At 36.3% G+C, this 16,856-nt stretch overlaps 1 protein-coding gene across 2 annotated transcripts; it reads right to left on the bottom strand.

Moving 5' to 3' along the window:
* Positions 1-274: 274 nt before the first annotated feature.
* Positions 275-14,254, bottom strand: LOC121422464 (probable flavin-containing monoamine oxidase A). Of its 2 annotated transcripts, none has more exons than XM_041617530.1 (12): positions 14,023-14,254; positions 12,611-12,822; positions 10,584-10,671; positions 9,904-10,081; positions 8,718-8,832; positions 8,261-8,418; positions 7,636-7,816; positions 7,117-7,217; positions 5,946-6,116; positions 5,494-5,580; positions 3,662-3,759; positions 275-1,942 (listed from the first exon to the last, which is right to left on the bottom strand). In XM_041617530.1, exons 2-12 carry the CDS (start codon positions 12,744-12,746, stop codon positions 1,636-1,638), a joined length of 1,620 nt encoding a protein of 539 aa, XP_041473464.1. In that variant the 5' UTR covers positions 12,747-12,822; positions 14,023-14,254; the 3' UTR covers positions 275-1,635. The 2 variants fall into 2 exon arrangements, with proteins under 2 accessions (XP_041473464.1, XP_041473465.1); XM_041617531.1 differs by having other exon boundaries at positions 12,611-12,811.
* Positions 14,255-16,856: the final 2,602 nt, after the last annotated feature.

Here is a 16,856-nt window from a genome sequence, read left to right as displayed (position 1 = left end):
CTTGGCCGCGCGAACCGCCAAGCATCTCTAGTTGTGAACTCCATTTTCATGACTTATCGCATGTGATTCCTTGGGTGTTATGTAAAAAAAAGGACACATAATTACAAAGAAGACTGCTTAGTTTAACCAGACTCTCTTTAAATTGTAGTTCAACTTTAAAGAAAAATAACATTTAAATATACAATAAAGTATAAAATAAATTTTTAAAAATGTATAAGTGACAAGTTCATGGACTTAATTTCACAAAATAAAACTGCAATGGTTGTAGGAAAAGTAGCAATAAGAACTATTTTTATTTCATAAAACTATGTTATCATTAGGAATGGGATTAATGCAATATTTATAATAGCTTATGACTACATGATAAAACAAAGACAGACAAAATCATTATTGTAGAAACTTACACTTGATTAGTAAAAGTTTTCTATATTCTTAAACAAAAATTCAAAAAAATTTATGACAGATTTGTGTAGTTATTTTCTGTACATTTAAAAAAATCCTATTTGGTATAATACAGAATGGATCAAATTAAAAAAATGTTTTATTGCGAACAGATTTGAATTTGAAAAATCGAATTCTGTACACAACATCTTTTTTTGAAGGAAATTATCAGTTTTCATGGCACCATATTCTCTGTCATTTTTTTCTCTCTTTTTTTTGGAGGGGGGGGGATGGAACTGTGTAAGCCCCTCTCTGATGTTATCATTTTCAATGCATTTATGTACAATGAACATCATAACATAATTCCATCTATCAATATGCATCTTATTTAATTAAAAAATGTGTTGATATACAAATATTTAAATATTGAAAATCAAACATGAACAACAGCTGTTAATCTTAACAAATTCAGTAAGAATCAAAATACAACACATGAAATTTGACATTGTGTGCATGTAAAACAGAGAAGATATATGCGGCACATTGAAAGAGCCAATTATGGGAGAGAAAGCTAGGACAACTGGAATAATGATAACGGTGATGGGAAAAAAGTTAACAAGTTCTACAGTAACTTAAACTAGAAAAAAGCACAATTGGCTATTTTAAAACCTCTTGTTTTTGTTTGAAACTATGTCTGACAAGAAGGGGGATTTTAAAAAAATGTTTTTTTTCAAATTTTCTCCTCAAGAGTTGATAAATTGCATAGTTGAAATGCATTTTGTATATGCGGTGTAACAACGTCCTTAAATATTTTACTTTTCAACATATCAATATCAAGTTAGAATGATAATTATGATCAACTATTGCTGGCAAATTTCAACATTTGAAGCAGTAACTACAAAATGCTACTTATTCATTTTTTATTTTTTTTATTTATTTCTTATTAAGCTTGATAATTCTTTAAAAAATATCACAATTCAATGTTCCAACCATATCTTTGCCTGTAACTTCATACCTTTGCATAGTTTTTGTGACATTTTAAAAAATAATTTGGAGCCAAGGGAGATTATACACGTCCCTTTAAGTGACTCTTGATCCCTCACCTGATCTATATCTTAATTGATTGTCGATAATCAAATCCTACAGAGTATCAAGATATTTTGAAAATGAGTTCTCTAGTGTTGCATGTAATTAACCGTCTTAGCAGTGATTTCCACCATCACTCAGAAATCGCTTTGTGAAATACTCTTGATATTAATCATTGCCTTGAATCCATGCCTGAGCTCCAACACCTACTAGCCCAGCTACAACCAATCCCAGCCCAACCTTCCCAAATGTCCACACCCACTGCAATCCACTAGTCATCCAGCCATCTGTTGATCTCCGTTCATCATCTCCAGGACTGTCAAGCGACTTGAGAAGGTCTGAACTGTTGTTCCTGGATTCCTCAGAGACTCCTAGCCTGTTGACTATCTCATCTGCAGCTCTTAGACCAGACTGTACAGCGCCACTCAGGTACCCCATCCAGTGTGTGGCTGTCTCCGTACCTGCCCAATGTACTCTGAAATGAAGGTCCAATGTGATGTTAGTTAAAACTTTGAGTACTGAATTATAAAATTCCTATATTATTCAGGGACCACCAGGGGATGTTTTATTAAAGTTGTCAACTGTGACAATTTTAGTGAAACCCTTCCTTGTGATTTACTGAGAGTCACTGGCGCCTGTAACACAAAGCTTAGCAATTATGGTAGAACGATTTTCTATGAGTGATTGCATTGACTACAATGTACAATCAATCGTGAAAACCAAGCATACGATCAATTGCTAACATTTATGTTACGGACCCTGGTCTTTGATTGTTACAAGTTGATACCCTGTTCCCACTGTTGTGTGATCCTTTATGAATGCCAAGATTGGCCTTTTTGTAACTGATCACAAAATTATTTGAACCATTCAAAATTTTTCAACAATCGATACAATTGCCACAACTGATCTGATTCTATCTAATAAGATCACTTTGATTACTACACGATTAAGATCACCTTTTGAATCTTGACAGTGAGAACTAGGTATTAACTGACAGAAAATGACATGTTTGTCAGTGCTGACTAGTTTATGAAATGATGACATGGGGACCCTATCATCAAACAAATAGTAAGTTTTTTTTATTATTGATTGTTATAAGCTCCTTCAAATACTTGCTTGTGCTCAGAACAAAGGAGTCGGTGAAAATCACAGATTGCTTCATAGAGCAGACCGCCGGTAACAGGGGGTATTAGTTCGATATGATTTTATAGTGCCCTCCTCCCACATGATTATTATGAGAAGAAAAAATGCTAAATGTGGACAAGATTGGTTGGGTTTTGGAAGAACCTCTGTGTTGAATATTATGAACCATGCAATTTTACTTTAAAGGTCAAGTCCACCTCAGAAAAATGTTGATTAGAATCAATAGAGAAAAATCAGACAAGCACAATGCTGAAGATTTCATCAAAATCAGATGTAAAATAAGAAAGTTATGACATTTCAAAGTTTTGCTTATTTTCAACAAAATACTTATATGAACGAGCCAGTTACATCCAAATGAGAGAGTCGATGATGTCACTCACTATTTTGTTTTTTATTGTTTGAATTATACAATATTTCAATTTTTACGAATTTGACGATTAGGACCTCCTTGCCTGAAGCACAAAATGTTAAAATAATAGAATTCAATGTGTTAAGTGAGGAATGAAACTTCATTTCACATGACAATAATGAGAAAATAAAGATATTTCATATTTCATATAATAAATTACAAAAGAAATAGTGAGTGAGTGACATCATCAACACTCTCATTTGGATGTAACTGGCTCGTTAATATAACTATTTTGTTGAAAATAAGCGAAACTTTAAAATGCCATAACTTTCTTATTTTACATCCGATTTTGATGAAATTTTCAGTGTTATGCTTGTTGAATTTTTCTCTTTTTATTCAAATCAAGTTTTTGTTGGGGTGGACTTTTAAGAAACAATTTAATTACGGTGTCATTCCTTTGCTAATATGCTCTTTAACCTATAATTCGGAATGATAAATATTTCATTCATATGTCTAAATAATTATTGTTTGATAAATTGTAAAGAACAAACGACACCCCCAGGATATCTATGCATGATAAAAATATCATGAGGCTGTAATTATCTATGTAAATATTGATCAAGAGATTAAAGGAGTCCATTTACAAATGCCTAAAGTACAATCATGATTACAAAGTATTAACTTAGTGATTGGTATACTTGCCGATCAAAAGGCACTCTGATTTCATCCCAATATTCTGCAGCACCTGTCATCATCACATTGACTGGACACCCTCCATTGTAAGGTTCATCAGCCCAATGCTTTTTAAATAAAAAAATACAATTATGATGATTCCATCTGTGTAATGTTATGTTTGAGGAATATATCTTCATTATTTTATAAATGTGAAATTGATTTCAGTTCTATTCAATATTTTATTACATTCTCACATTAGAACAAGCATATATTTTTTATTAATAGATTATGATGTATTTGACATATTTGAAAGTGTGTTGGAAATCACTCAAATATCTGTTTATGGAGGAAGATATAAGGAATGAGACAGATTTACATCATTCAACCTGTGCATTATTTTTGAAGAAAGAAGCTTTAATATAAAATACCACACCATAATAAAACATTTGATTAAATATTGAGCAATTATCTAATTAGAGTACAATAAGATGGTAGTGCAATGGGAACTATTCAGATTGTGGTACCAGTGGGATCTAATAAGAAGGTGGCAGTAGAGGGATTTATCAAGATGGTAGCAGTGGGATCTATTGGGATGGTGGCATCAGTGGGATCTATTGAGATGGTGGCAGCAGTGGGATCTATTGAGATAAATGGGAGCAGTGGGGTTTATTGAGATGGTGACAGCAGTGGGATCTGTTGAGTAGTGGCAGCAGTCTGATATATTGAGATGATGGCAGAAGTGGGATCTATGCTGGAAGCAGTGGGATCTATTGAGGTGGTGGCAGCAGTGTGATAATTAAGATGATGGCAGTAGTGGGATCTATTGAGATTGTGGCAGCAGTGGGATTTATTGAGATGGCAGCAGTGGGATCTATTGAGATGGTGGCTGCAGTGGGATCTATTGAGATAGTGGGAGCAATTGGATGTATTGGGATAATGGGAGCAGTGGGATCTGTTAAAAAGTGGCTGCAGTGGGGTCTATTGAGATTGTGGCAATGGTGAGATCTATTGAGATGATGGCAGCAGTGGGATCTATTGAGATGATGGCAGCAGTGGGATCTTCTGAGATGGTGGCAGCATTGGGATCTATTAAGATTATGGCAGCAGTGGGATCTATTGGGATGGTAGCAGCAGTGGGATCTACTTAGATAATGGGACCAGTTGGATCTCTTGAGATAGTGGCAGTTTTGGGATCTAATGAGATGATGGCAGCAGTGGGATCCAGTGAGATGTGACAGCAGTGGGATCTATTGAGATGGTGGCAGCAGTGAGATCGGAATGATGGCAGCAGTGGGATCTATTGTGATGTGACCGGGAGATGGTGGCAGCAGTGTGATTGGAATGATAGTAGCATTGGGATCCATTTAGATGTGACAGCAGTGGGATCTATTGAGATGGTGGCAGCAGTGGGATTGGAATGATGGCAGCAGTGGGATCTATTGAGATGGTGGCAGCATTGGGACTATTAAGATTTTGGCAGCAGTAGGATCTATTTGGATGATAGCAGCAGTGGGATCTGTTAAGATGGTGGCAGCAGTGGGATCTATTGAGATGGTGGCAGCAGTGGGATCTATTGAGACGGTGGCAGCAGTGGGATCTATTGGGATAATGGGAGCATGTGGGATCTATTGGGATGGTGGCAGCAGTGGGATCTATTGGGATAGTGCATAGCAGTGGGATCTATTGAGAGGGTGGCAGCAGTGGGATCTATTGGGATAATGGGAGCAGTGGGATGATGACCCTGTTGTATTGAAATGGTGGTGGTGACTGGATGATTATAGTTATTAATATATCGGCAGCAGCTGGCCCATGTTGATAGCTGTCAGGCTAAGTTAAGAAGTTTCATAATTAGTATTTACCTTTTCCCTGAAATCAATCGGTGACAAAGCTTCAGATCCCAGGAATCTTTCTAGATGCTTCAGAATAGCAATTCTCCTATCCTGATCCTATCAAAGAAGTAATATGTAGGCCAAAGATGAGATGAATTCATTATCATTTCTTATTTTAAAAAAGGTATTAGACATTCCATCACTTAGGTCTTTACTCTTTAGATGATTACACATTATGCATCTGCATTTTTACCGCTAAAATTGTTAACTTTTTTGTTTAACGGGCGGAACGAACAAGCGTGATCATGATGATCAGCAAGAGGCGCCGCCTTCAATGGCTTCATTGTCCATTAATGTCATAGACCAAATTTCATGAAACAATGTAAACTTCTTATGAGTATGCATAAGATGATGACGCAATAATAAATGGTGAATAAAACAATATTACTCTGGAGAGATGATTGGCTAGATTTTACTCATACCTCTTCGTTGCTCCAATATATTGGGTTGTTGATAAAACCCACCAAGGCAGGGCTACCTTTCCACGATGTAGCATCACAAACATAAGTCAATGGTCCTACATCATTAGGTGAAAGACTGTTATCCGAGGAGTTAATAATCTCACCAGAATATCCTTTGTCACGCCAAAATGCCTTCGAGAAACAGAAAATATTTTCACAAAATTATTCCAAGATAATCAGAGAATGCAGGCCATGTACGTATTGGTTATGTATTTTATGGCAGACGTGTGGCCTATACATTTTGTGGGATTGAAACCCGGGGGGGGGGGGCACTTCCATTCATGAGTGGATACCATGCGCGACCATGGGGTCTCGAAAGCACCATAAACACGTATAATTTTCATATTCTGAAAATGCACCCCTTAACAAGTATTTGCGTGTGAAACCATACCCTTAACAAGTATTGGAAACAAAACGATACTCTTGGCAATATTCCCTGAAATGAACCCCGAAACAAGTACAGGTATATTTTGTTGTTACAGGTCCTTCGGTCGTCGACCTTATTTGGTTTAGTACGACCCCACCTTCTACACCTCGCGCAAATCGGACTCTAAACACGAAGAGTTGGGGCAAAAAGGACATCCTTTATAAAACATTTCAATTTTGTTTTATCATCCGCGCAAATTCGACCCTAAACACGTAATTTTCCTAGCGATAGATACCCTTTTTCATTATTTTTGTGTTTTTGACACCCTTATCACGTTACGTACGTAACGTGCCCTATCGTGAAAAAGACAAGACATCCTTTTTACGTGTTTTGGGGGTCGCGCATGGTATCAACTCATCAATGTAAGTGCCCCCCCCCCGGATGGAAACTTACATATCTTTTCAACTATATATTTTTATTATTCACATTTTATCCTATATGATGGCTCAAAATATGAGAAGAAATTGTAATCGACGTATCGTACATATTCATCTGAAGTAAACGAAACTTTTTCTCATGCATCAAAATGCGTCACAATCATTGTGCAGAATCTAATGTCTCTGTATATTTTTTCTTATTGTGTCGTTTTCAGCCATATTAATTCCAAGTGGTCCACAAATTGTTGTCATATCTTAATTGATCTAAAAACATTGCCAATCATTGGAATAAACGTAAAATCTATGATATCTAACCGGGAGAACTCACTGTTTTGTATGTTGCAATAAACTTTAAGAGGTTTCCACTTCTCGTGTAACTCATAAGCATCTGGCGTTTCAGTGGTGGTTTGGGTATGTATTGGATAGTTTCTGAATGTTCAAGATTAGGGGAGTAAAATGAAAGAAAGAGAGAGATTAACCTGAAAGTCGAAATACTAATAGTATATTCAAATCAGACACATGCAACAAGTATCTTATAGCAGGTCAGGGAGACTCGTCTGAATTAGCTGTTTAGATGGTGTTACTTATATTTTTCAATTAAATAACATGCATTAGGAAGTTATGGCCTACGGCTAAGACATCACTTTCATCGTCTTCTTTTCACCCCCTTTCTTCGTCCCATTTTGGGGGTTCACCTCATCAACAAAGGGGTGGTAGCCCCTGTCGCCCAGGCTGTATACAGCACCACCCTTCAAAAATTAACAGTGGTAATAACAGTTTTGTGGGGCTTGCAGTTTAGGTCTAATTGATAAAAATTAAGACATAATTGAAACAAAGGGCGTATTACCTGAACAGTTCATTGGGATTGCATTGACGATGTATTTGCAGGAGAAAGACTTTCCTGAGAGGGTTTGAACTTTGACCGTTGATCCTGAGTTTTGATCAACGCTGACCACTGGTTCAGAAAGTAGCACATTCGATTGACCAATACTTTCCCGTAATTTAGTGCTGATAGATTGTGCCCCTCCCTATAAGATTTAATAGTTATGATAGATATACATGTAGAGGTATGTATGATCATACTGCGTCCTTAAGCATGTTAAGTCAATACCACAAAAAATAATAATCTAGGAATCGTTATTAAACTAAACGTAACTGACGAAGGGAATGAAGCCATATAAATGAAGTTTTTGAGGCATATCCTACTTGCAACATTAGAAAAACATTCCCCCTTCAAAAAAAAAACTGTTGTTCAGACGGGCCTGGTGGTACTTTCATGGTTCTAAATGTCCATTCTAAAGTTCTTCTCCAGGACCCGAGCTGCTCAGATAGACCATATTTCAAAATGATATTAATACCAGTAACGTAACAAGTAATAAATTTTGAGCTGCCGAACATGGGCAAGCGAACTAGATGACCCTATTTATTGTTGTTTTTGTTGATCGGCATTGGATAGTATAGTAATGGCCTACCTTTATTTTATCCTCCTGTGCTCCAGAATTCTTATTGTCGTAGAGACTCCGGTTGCTAATACCCGAACTGACGTAAAATAGATAATTTAGGGCACTGTAACCCCTCACTCCAGAACCATTGACGACTTCAAAGGCTCCTTTCACCATGTTCCTAGCCCCTAAAACCATTATAAGCGTAAAGTTTCACGGTCAAAGAAAAGAAAAAGAAAACTAGGAAAAGGAGAATGAGAGGAAAGGGTTAAATAATTACGTTAAACCTGCTTTTAATGGAATATAAAATAAAGGGCCTATCACCGATTTAGATTTTAATTTCAAAACTATCAAAATATTCCGTCTCTCTCCCCCCCCCCCCCCCCTCTCTCTCTCTCTTTGGGCCTCTCACTTTTTATTTATCTATTTTTTTTTAATTTCGCCCCACATGATATTGGGGCGAAAGTAATGAGATTTATAAACTCACCTTCCGTCCATGTTTCTCTGGCTAGGAATTGTTCGAAGGTAATTCCATCATAATCATTTGCATGTTTAGCTGACCATGGCTCATCACAGGGTATATCTCTCGCAAGCGAATCAGTCTGCAAAATAAATTGGGGACAGACAGAAGTTAGATCGCATCCATCGTGGTAGGATAATCACAATTTAAATGTTTAATTGTGACAAAGACTTTTTTGTCAAATATCATCTGACCATTTTATCAATGGAGATTGTTCTACCTAATCATTTGCTGTATGTCAAAAGTGGGATATGATTAAAAAGAGAGTCCCTTTTATTTCATTTTTTCTCAGATTGCCCAAAACGAGACATTATTTCTTTCCTAGTATAAACGCACTATTCCATAATTATCAGTCTCATCAGCCTTTGATTGGCCAATAATTTTCGTGCTCTGTGGCTCTCCAAGCCCATGAGTAGATACGATTCAGTTGGAATAAATGTTAATTTTTTAAAAGTAAGAATTAAGTTATGACATTCTAAAATTTCGCTTAATTTCACAAAATGGTTATATTCACATCATGATCTGCCAAATAAGGAGACCGATGACATCATCAATTCGTTATTTCTTTTGCATTGCATGGACTATGAAATATTATAATTTTCTCCTCATTGTCATTTGAAATGAAAATTTATTCCTTCGTGAACATTGTAACTATAATTGCTTTAACATTTTGTGGTTTAAACAAGAGTGTCTTCATTGTCAAATCTACACAAATTCAAATAAAGTATGATTCAAACAATAACCATACGGAGAAAACAGTGAGTGGGGGACATCATCTACTCCCGCATTTGCATACCACTGAGTTGTGCATATGTTTTGTGAAAATAAACAAAACTTTAAAATGTCATACTTTCTTAGTCTACACCCGAATTTGATGAAATTGTCAGTGTTGCTTATTAGATTTTGATCTTTTTATTCAAATCAACACTTCGTTGGGTGTGGCCTCGACCTTAAGTTAACTAAGCGCTTTACAAAAAGGATTGAGTAAACTAACTGGTAATTTACCACAACCCCCCCCCCCCCAAAAAAAAGCGTAGGGTATAACATGTTTCATGTCGACAAATACTGTAATATACATATTAGCTTTCAAAAGTTGGAAATACAGAAGTCGAATATTCATTTTAGACATGATGAATGAATACAATGACATTACCTTTCTTTCAAAGTTAAGAAGATCGAAAAGAACATGAAGAGGCAGTGCTGGTATATCACCTTGGTAAGTATTGATCTTTGCATTGTTACCACTCTGAATGAGTTTGGTACCGTTGGATTTCTGGGGATATACCTCGATTCCAAGTTCGTTGAGAAGCCAAAGGACATGATGCTGTGTTCTGATAATGAAATAGAAAGATTCATCCGCGAATGGCAATTAATGTCCATATTATTTTAGATTGAGCGCTGTCGTACAGTGAGGGGGGGGGGCTTGGGACTCACGCCCCAACCAGTTTTACAACTATGACAACAAGGGAATAAAAAAAGACAGGAAAATTGTGAAATGTATCATTTTCCAAATGTTATCTCAAAATATCAGTAAAAAAAAAAAAATTTAAATTAAAAATGTCCAAACTTTTGGTTGCTCATTTCACTCACTTTGAATTTTGAAGAACATTTGCCCACAATACGTCAGGGCTGGCCCCTCCAAAGATTTTTGCTCATTACGCGGCTATACTGGAATTAAATATTATTGGTTAAAAAGAAAATGGCCTCGTACCTTGTTCTGGAAGTAGAATTGAAAGATTCGCCCACGATGAGAATGAAAATGCCATTTTTATTGTACATTTTTTTTAATTATACATTATTTTAGTTGGTGAGGGCAAACGATAGCGTTCATACCTGCATACCCACTGGCCTCCTAAATCCCATTGGTCTGTCCCATTAGAGCATTTGAGTGGAACAGTTAGAGTCCTTCCTCCAACCCTATCTGTAATTGGAAAGATGCATTTTAAAAAAATTGGCTTGGAAAAAAAATCGAAATCGTCCGTATGGGTAATGCAATTAGGCGTACTATTCACCATTAACATAAATACAACTCATCAGGCACATACAACTATTAAACCCACCATTAAGTTACAATTTATCTTTTGGTATTCAATTCACCTTTAAAACACCTATCCATTAAGGCACATACTACTGAGACACGTACATTTACCATACCAGTCATAAATAGGCAAACACCATACCATTGGATACCACTGATCGAGACACCATTTGGTATGGTATACCGTTCACCATTCCACCATACCATTGGAGACACATAATACTAAGACACCATTCGATACCACTGAGACACCATTGGGTATATGGTATATCATTCACAAATCAAATCACACCATTAGACACATACAAATGAGACACCATTGTATACCATTGAAACACCATTTGGTATATGGTATACCATTCACCATAGAACCATACCATTGAAGACACATAACACTAAGAGACCATTCGATACCACTGAGACACCATTGGGTGTATGGTGTACCATTCACCATACAAATCATACCATTGGACACATACAAATAAGATACCATTGTATACCATTTAAACTCCATTTGGTATATGGTATACCATTCACCATAGAACCATACCATTGAAGACACATAACACTAAGACACCATTCGATACCACTGAGACACCATTGGGTATATGGTATACCATTCACCATACAAATCATACCATTGGACACATACAAATAAGATACCATTGTATACCATTGAAACACCATTTGGTATACCATTCACCATACAAACATACCATTGAAGACACATAACACTAAGACACCATTCAATACCACTCCGACCCTATCTGTAATTAGAAAGATGCATTTGAAAAAATTGGCTTGGAAAAAAAAATCAAAATCGTCCGTATGGGTAATGCAATTAGGCATACCATTCACCGTTAACATAAATACAACTCATCAGGCACATACCACTATTAAACCCAAAAAAAATTAAGTTACAATTTATCTTTTGGTATTCAATTCACCTTTAAAACACCTATCCATTAAGGCACATACTACTGAGACACGTACATGTACCATACCAGTCATAAATAGGCAAACACCATACCATTGGATACCACTGATCAAGACACCATTTGGTATGATATACCGTTCACCATTCCACCATACCTTTGGAGGCACATAATACTAAGCACCATTCGATACCACTGAGACACCATTGGGTATATGGTATACCATTCACAAAACAAATCATACCATTAGAAACATACAAATGAGACACCATTGTATACCATTCAAACATCACTTGGTATATGGTATACCATTCACCATACAACCATACCATTGAAGACACATAACACTAAGACACCATTCGATACCACTGAGACACCATTGGCTATATGGTATACCATTTACCATTAAACAGACTACATTTACCATTAAGCGTGTATCATTGAAACACCACTTAAATACCATTCACGTATCATTTACCATTCAATTCACCATTCAACTACCATTCGCCACCATTCAGATACCATTGGCGATTTTTATAAGGGTAATATACGAAGAAATATATCGAGGATGCTTAATTTGAATACGGAGCGGTCGCATGCATGGGGTGCATGCTACCAGCTGAAGCAATTAGTGAGCCAGAATTAACATTTTCTATACTGTCGTGTGGAACATTAATTAGACATGCGCAAAGTTCAAGCAGACACTGAAGGAATAGCTAGATGAAATATCGGATGTTCAGGAATGCAATTCTATTATTTATCAAGAATGAACTTTAGTAATATTATTTTGTATCTCCATTACCCCCTCTCCGGCCCCTGCGCGAGCCACCCTCCCCTCCCCGCCACCACAAACCTCTTCCAGGACGTCAATGATTTTAATTACCAACCTTTTGCTTCTAACACGAGAACCTTACACCCCTCGACGGTCCTTTTCAAGTGATATGCAGCTGTAAGACCGGAGAGCCCCGCCCCAATCACGATGACGTCATATTCTCCTTCCGTTTCTTCCTTTGACACATACATTTTGAACAAAGTTTCAACGATTGGATGATCTCGGAGATTTACCTTCCACCACTAAATTAGCATAGCTAGTATGAAACTGAATGGAAAATAAGAAATACAATTGCATATATGCAATATACATGAGTGGATCGAAATTTAAAAGAAAATGTATTTGAAGCAACTTTCAAAACGTACAAGCTCATACAAAACCCGGTACAAAACATATACTACCCATTCTAGGTCGAATAGCAATACGGCCCAAATGTATTCGACTTAGTTTCCTGTAGATGCAACCCGGGGGGCCACTTCCATTCACGAGTGGATACCATGCGCGACCATGGGGTCTCGAAAAGCACCCTTAACACGTAATTTCCATATTCTGAAAATGCACCCCTTAACAAGTATTGGCGTGTGAAACCCTGCCCTTAACAAGTATTGGAAACAAAACGATACTCTTGGCAAATATTCCCTGAAATGAACCCTTAAACAAGTACAGGAAATGTTTTATTGTTACTGGTCCTTTGGTTGTCGGCTTTACCTTATTTGGTTTAGTACGACCCCACCTTCTACACCTCGCGCAAATAGGACTCTAAACACGTAGTGTTGGGGCAAAAAGGACATCCTTTATAAAACATTTTAATTTTGTTTTTCATCCCCGCAAATTCGACCCTAAACACGTAATTTTCCTAGCGAAATAGATACCCTTTTTTCATTATTTTTGTGTTTTTGACACCCTTTTCACGTTACGTACGCAACGTGCCCTATCGTGAAAAGGACATCCTTTTTACGTGTTTTTTTGGTCGCGCATGGTATCCACTCGTCAATGTAAGTGGCCCCCCCGGGAGATGCAATATATCTAATATTGCACTTTGTATACTAGTAATTTGCGAGAGAAAAAAAAACGTTCATAGAGATCCCAATCAGCAAGTTTATAGGCCAAAAAGGTAAAATTTCCCTGAAAGGCAGGCCAAATAATGATAGACATCGGGATAGAATGACGTGAAACCAGACACAAAACACAGGAAGGAAAACGTATAATTGCAGATAAGCTAAATTAAATACAACTGAATCTAAAAAGCAGTGTGTACATAAAGATCTACACATCTCATCCTCACGCACCATAGTGAATACAGATTATGCACCATTACTCGATTCACAATAGTTCAGTAATTTAGATGAGCATGTTTAATATATACTGAAACTGACTCAAGAAATATAGGACTAAATATCGTATTAATATGTTTCACTGCATAAATCATGGCATGAGGTTAGTTTGTATATATGTAATTAAACTTACCTGTGAGTGGTAGCTTGCTAATGATACAGCACAAAAGTGGAACTTAATCAGAATTACCTTTGAGAATATAGTAAGCGTTGTTCAAATTGAATATCAATCAATGCCAATTAATCAAAGATTATCCGTTCAAACAAGGAAACATGTGAAATGATTGTACATGTAGTCCGTAGTAGAACTACATGTATACATGCCTGCTGTCCGATTTTATCATTCTATGAGGTTGCATTGGAATGAGTACAGACCCACTTTAGACTTTAGATTTACCAAGTAAACAATCTTACAATACGTGATCCATCAAAAGGAGAGACCGGGGAGGGGGGTCATATTGGATCGATATAAGATTAAAAGTTCGTCAAGAACTCTGAGAACTATAACTAAGGTCATAATATTTCCATAAAAACGTATAATGGAAGAAAGGCAAAATGAAAGGGGTGAAAGTATTAAAGGAAAATGCTGACTTGAATAAATATAGAAAAATCAAACTAGCATAGTGCTGAAAAGTTCATCAAAATCGGATGTAAAATAAGAAAGTTATGACATTTTAATTTTCCCTTATTTTTCACAAAACAGTGATATGCACAACTACTAGGTGAGTCAGTCGATAATCTCCATTATATTTCATTTTTATAGATTTGACAATAAGGACCAGCTTGACGGAACATAATTATGTATTAAACAATGTTAATTCCACATGTGCAGGGAGGAATTATTCGTTGTATCACTTGACAATGAGGAGAAAAGTAGACTATTTCATATTTCATATGATAAAACACAAAAGAAATAGTGAGTGGATGACGTCATAGTCTCCTCATTTGCATACCAGCCAGGATGTGCATAGAACTGTTTTGTAAAATTAAGCGAAACTCTAAAATCTCATAACTTTCAATTTTCAATGTTATGCTTGTTGGATTTTTATCTTTTTATTCAAATCAGCTTTTTGTTGAGGTGGACTTGTCCTTTAGTAAAGGCGCTTCGACAGAAAGAGTCAGATGAGCGCGGGGGGGGGGGCAAATTTTTAAACCGTAGGATGGCCACTGAAGAATAGTGAATCATTCATGAGTGGGCCAAAGTTATAGGAGACCCATATAAGCTTCTCTTAAAATAATTAAAGCAATCTGTTATTCTAAATCACCCCTTTTGATTATAAAAATAATTTTTTGTTTTGTTTTTAAAGTAAATTAGTGTTTTTTGACGGAGGAATACTCGGGTCTAGAAGCTTCAGGTTAGAAATAATTATGTCTTATTTATAGACTAAATGTACTATGTGACGACAATCATGTTGCTCAAATCTCTCCGGTCTCTCCCTCTCTCTCTCTCTCTCCTCCCCATTTACCCATGTTAGTAGACTTGTTAAGAGGTTTAACTGATGTCTCATACATCTGTCTTTTCCAAGTCGATAATACAAGTCAAACTGGTTTTGTAAAGTAGCGGGAATGCCGCGGGGGAATGCAGTTTTGCCACTTTGGGGTCTCCAAAAGACATACATTTCAACAAAGTTAAAATATGGATTGAGGTGGGGTACATTCGTCATGATTCATGTGCCAGAGCTTCATTAAAGCAGTAACCTGCAAAGCAATGTCTCCTGTAAATTTTCCAAGAGAAACTATTTTAGAAACAAATAAAACAAAATTAATAGTGTTTTACCGATACCGAAATGCATTTTGCCCGTATGTATCATAGATTACGGTGTAGCAGACACACCAACAAAAGCGATACGAGAAGCCGATGGAAGCTATTGTGTTGAGATTGTGTTATCTCGAATGACATACCATTGATCGCTTTATTGTCCGATTCGTGAGTGTGACTGTGACATAGAGGTTGTTTTGGTCTCGTTTTAGCGCAGTATCACGTCATACATTTTGACATATTTGCCCTCTTTCTAAGCAAATTAAGACACTAATACTGTCATGAATCATATCGATGTTTTCGCTAATATATTCTCTTTCATGTAGAATGTTGACATTTTGTATTAATTGCTGTTATTTATAAAACAGTTCAGGATTCTTGAAAAAAATACTCTGTTTACAAATTATAATTTGCATAATTTATGTAAATTAGGTAATAATAAACAAGGATATCCCAATTATTTTATGACAATTTTCTTCCCTGTCTTACCCTAAGTCTTTATTTCCAATTTTAGGGCAGTTCTGATGAAATATATAGTCTGAATTACTTGTTTTTACATATCGACATAATATGCAAATTTATGCAAATTACTGGCTTATTTGCATAGATACAGCGTGTCTCTTTGGATGAATCTTTTTCTTTTGACTCAAGGAACATTTGTGCCAAGTGGGACATTTGTGCTCAAAAATGCAGCGTCCACCCCTTTTTTGCAGTTAACAAGTCTACTATGTGTAGTGGAATGAGGTTGACACGACAATGCTTGGTTTATTTTTCTTGTTCGCTGGGATAAATGCTTGATTTTTTGTTTACACTGTCAGTTTTTATTACAGTATTCATCATAATGACAAATATGCTCAAAAGTTTTTGAGCGTTCTGATGAAATAAAAAATGATCACCAGTATGTCTAGACCGAGAGTCTAGAATGAAAACAAAAGGAAACAAAATAGTGTTGTTTTTAATACAAAAGTTATGTTTTATAGATTTATTGCGTGTATTGTTGTAGAGACTCGCCACAGACAGGGTGGTTGTACTGTGCAAGTTTTCTCTCCACATTCTCTCTCTAGCTGAGTCTCTCTCATCTTTCCATGCTTTGTTCATGTATTTTCGTTTTCATCTGCATTTTATACCTATAATGAAAACGTATGTTTTGATGGGAAAAGTTTATTTTCTTAAATTGTTCTGTGTCCAGATAATTTTCATTCTCTAAT

This window comes from Lytechinus variegatus, chromosome 10 (genome assembly GCF_018143015.1).
Source record: "Lytechinus variegatus isolate NC3 chromosome 10, Lvar_3.0, whole genome shotgun sequence".
Lineage (NCBI taxonomy): Eukaryota > Metazoa > Echinodermata > Echinoidea > Temnopleuroida > Toxopneustidae > Lytechinus > Lytechinus variegatus.
Note: the sequence above shows the minus strand (reverse complement) of the source record. Positions and strands in the feature narration are given on the sequence as shown.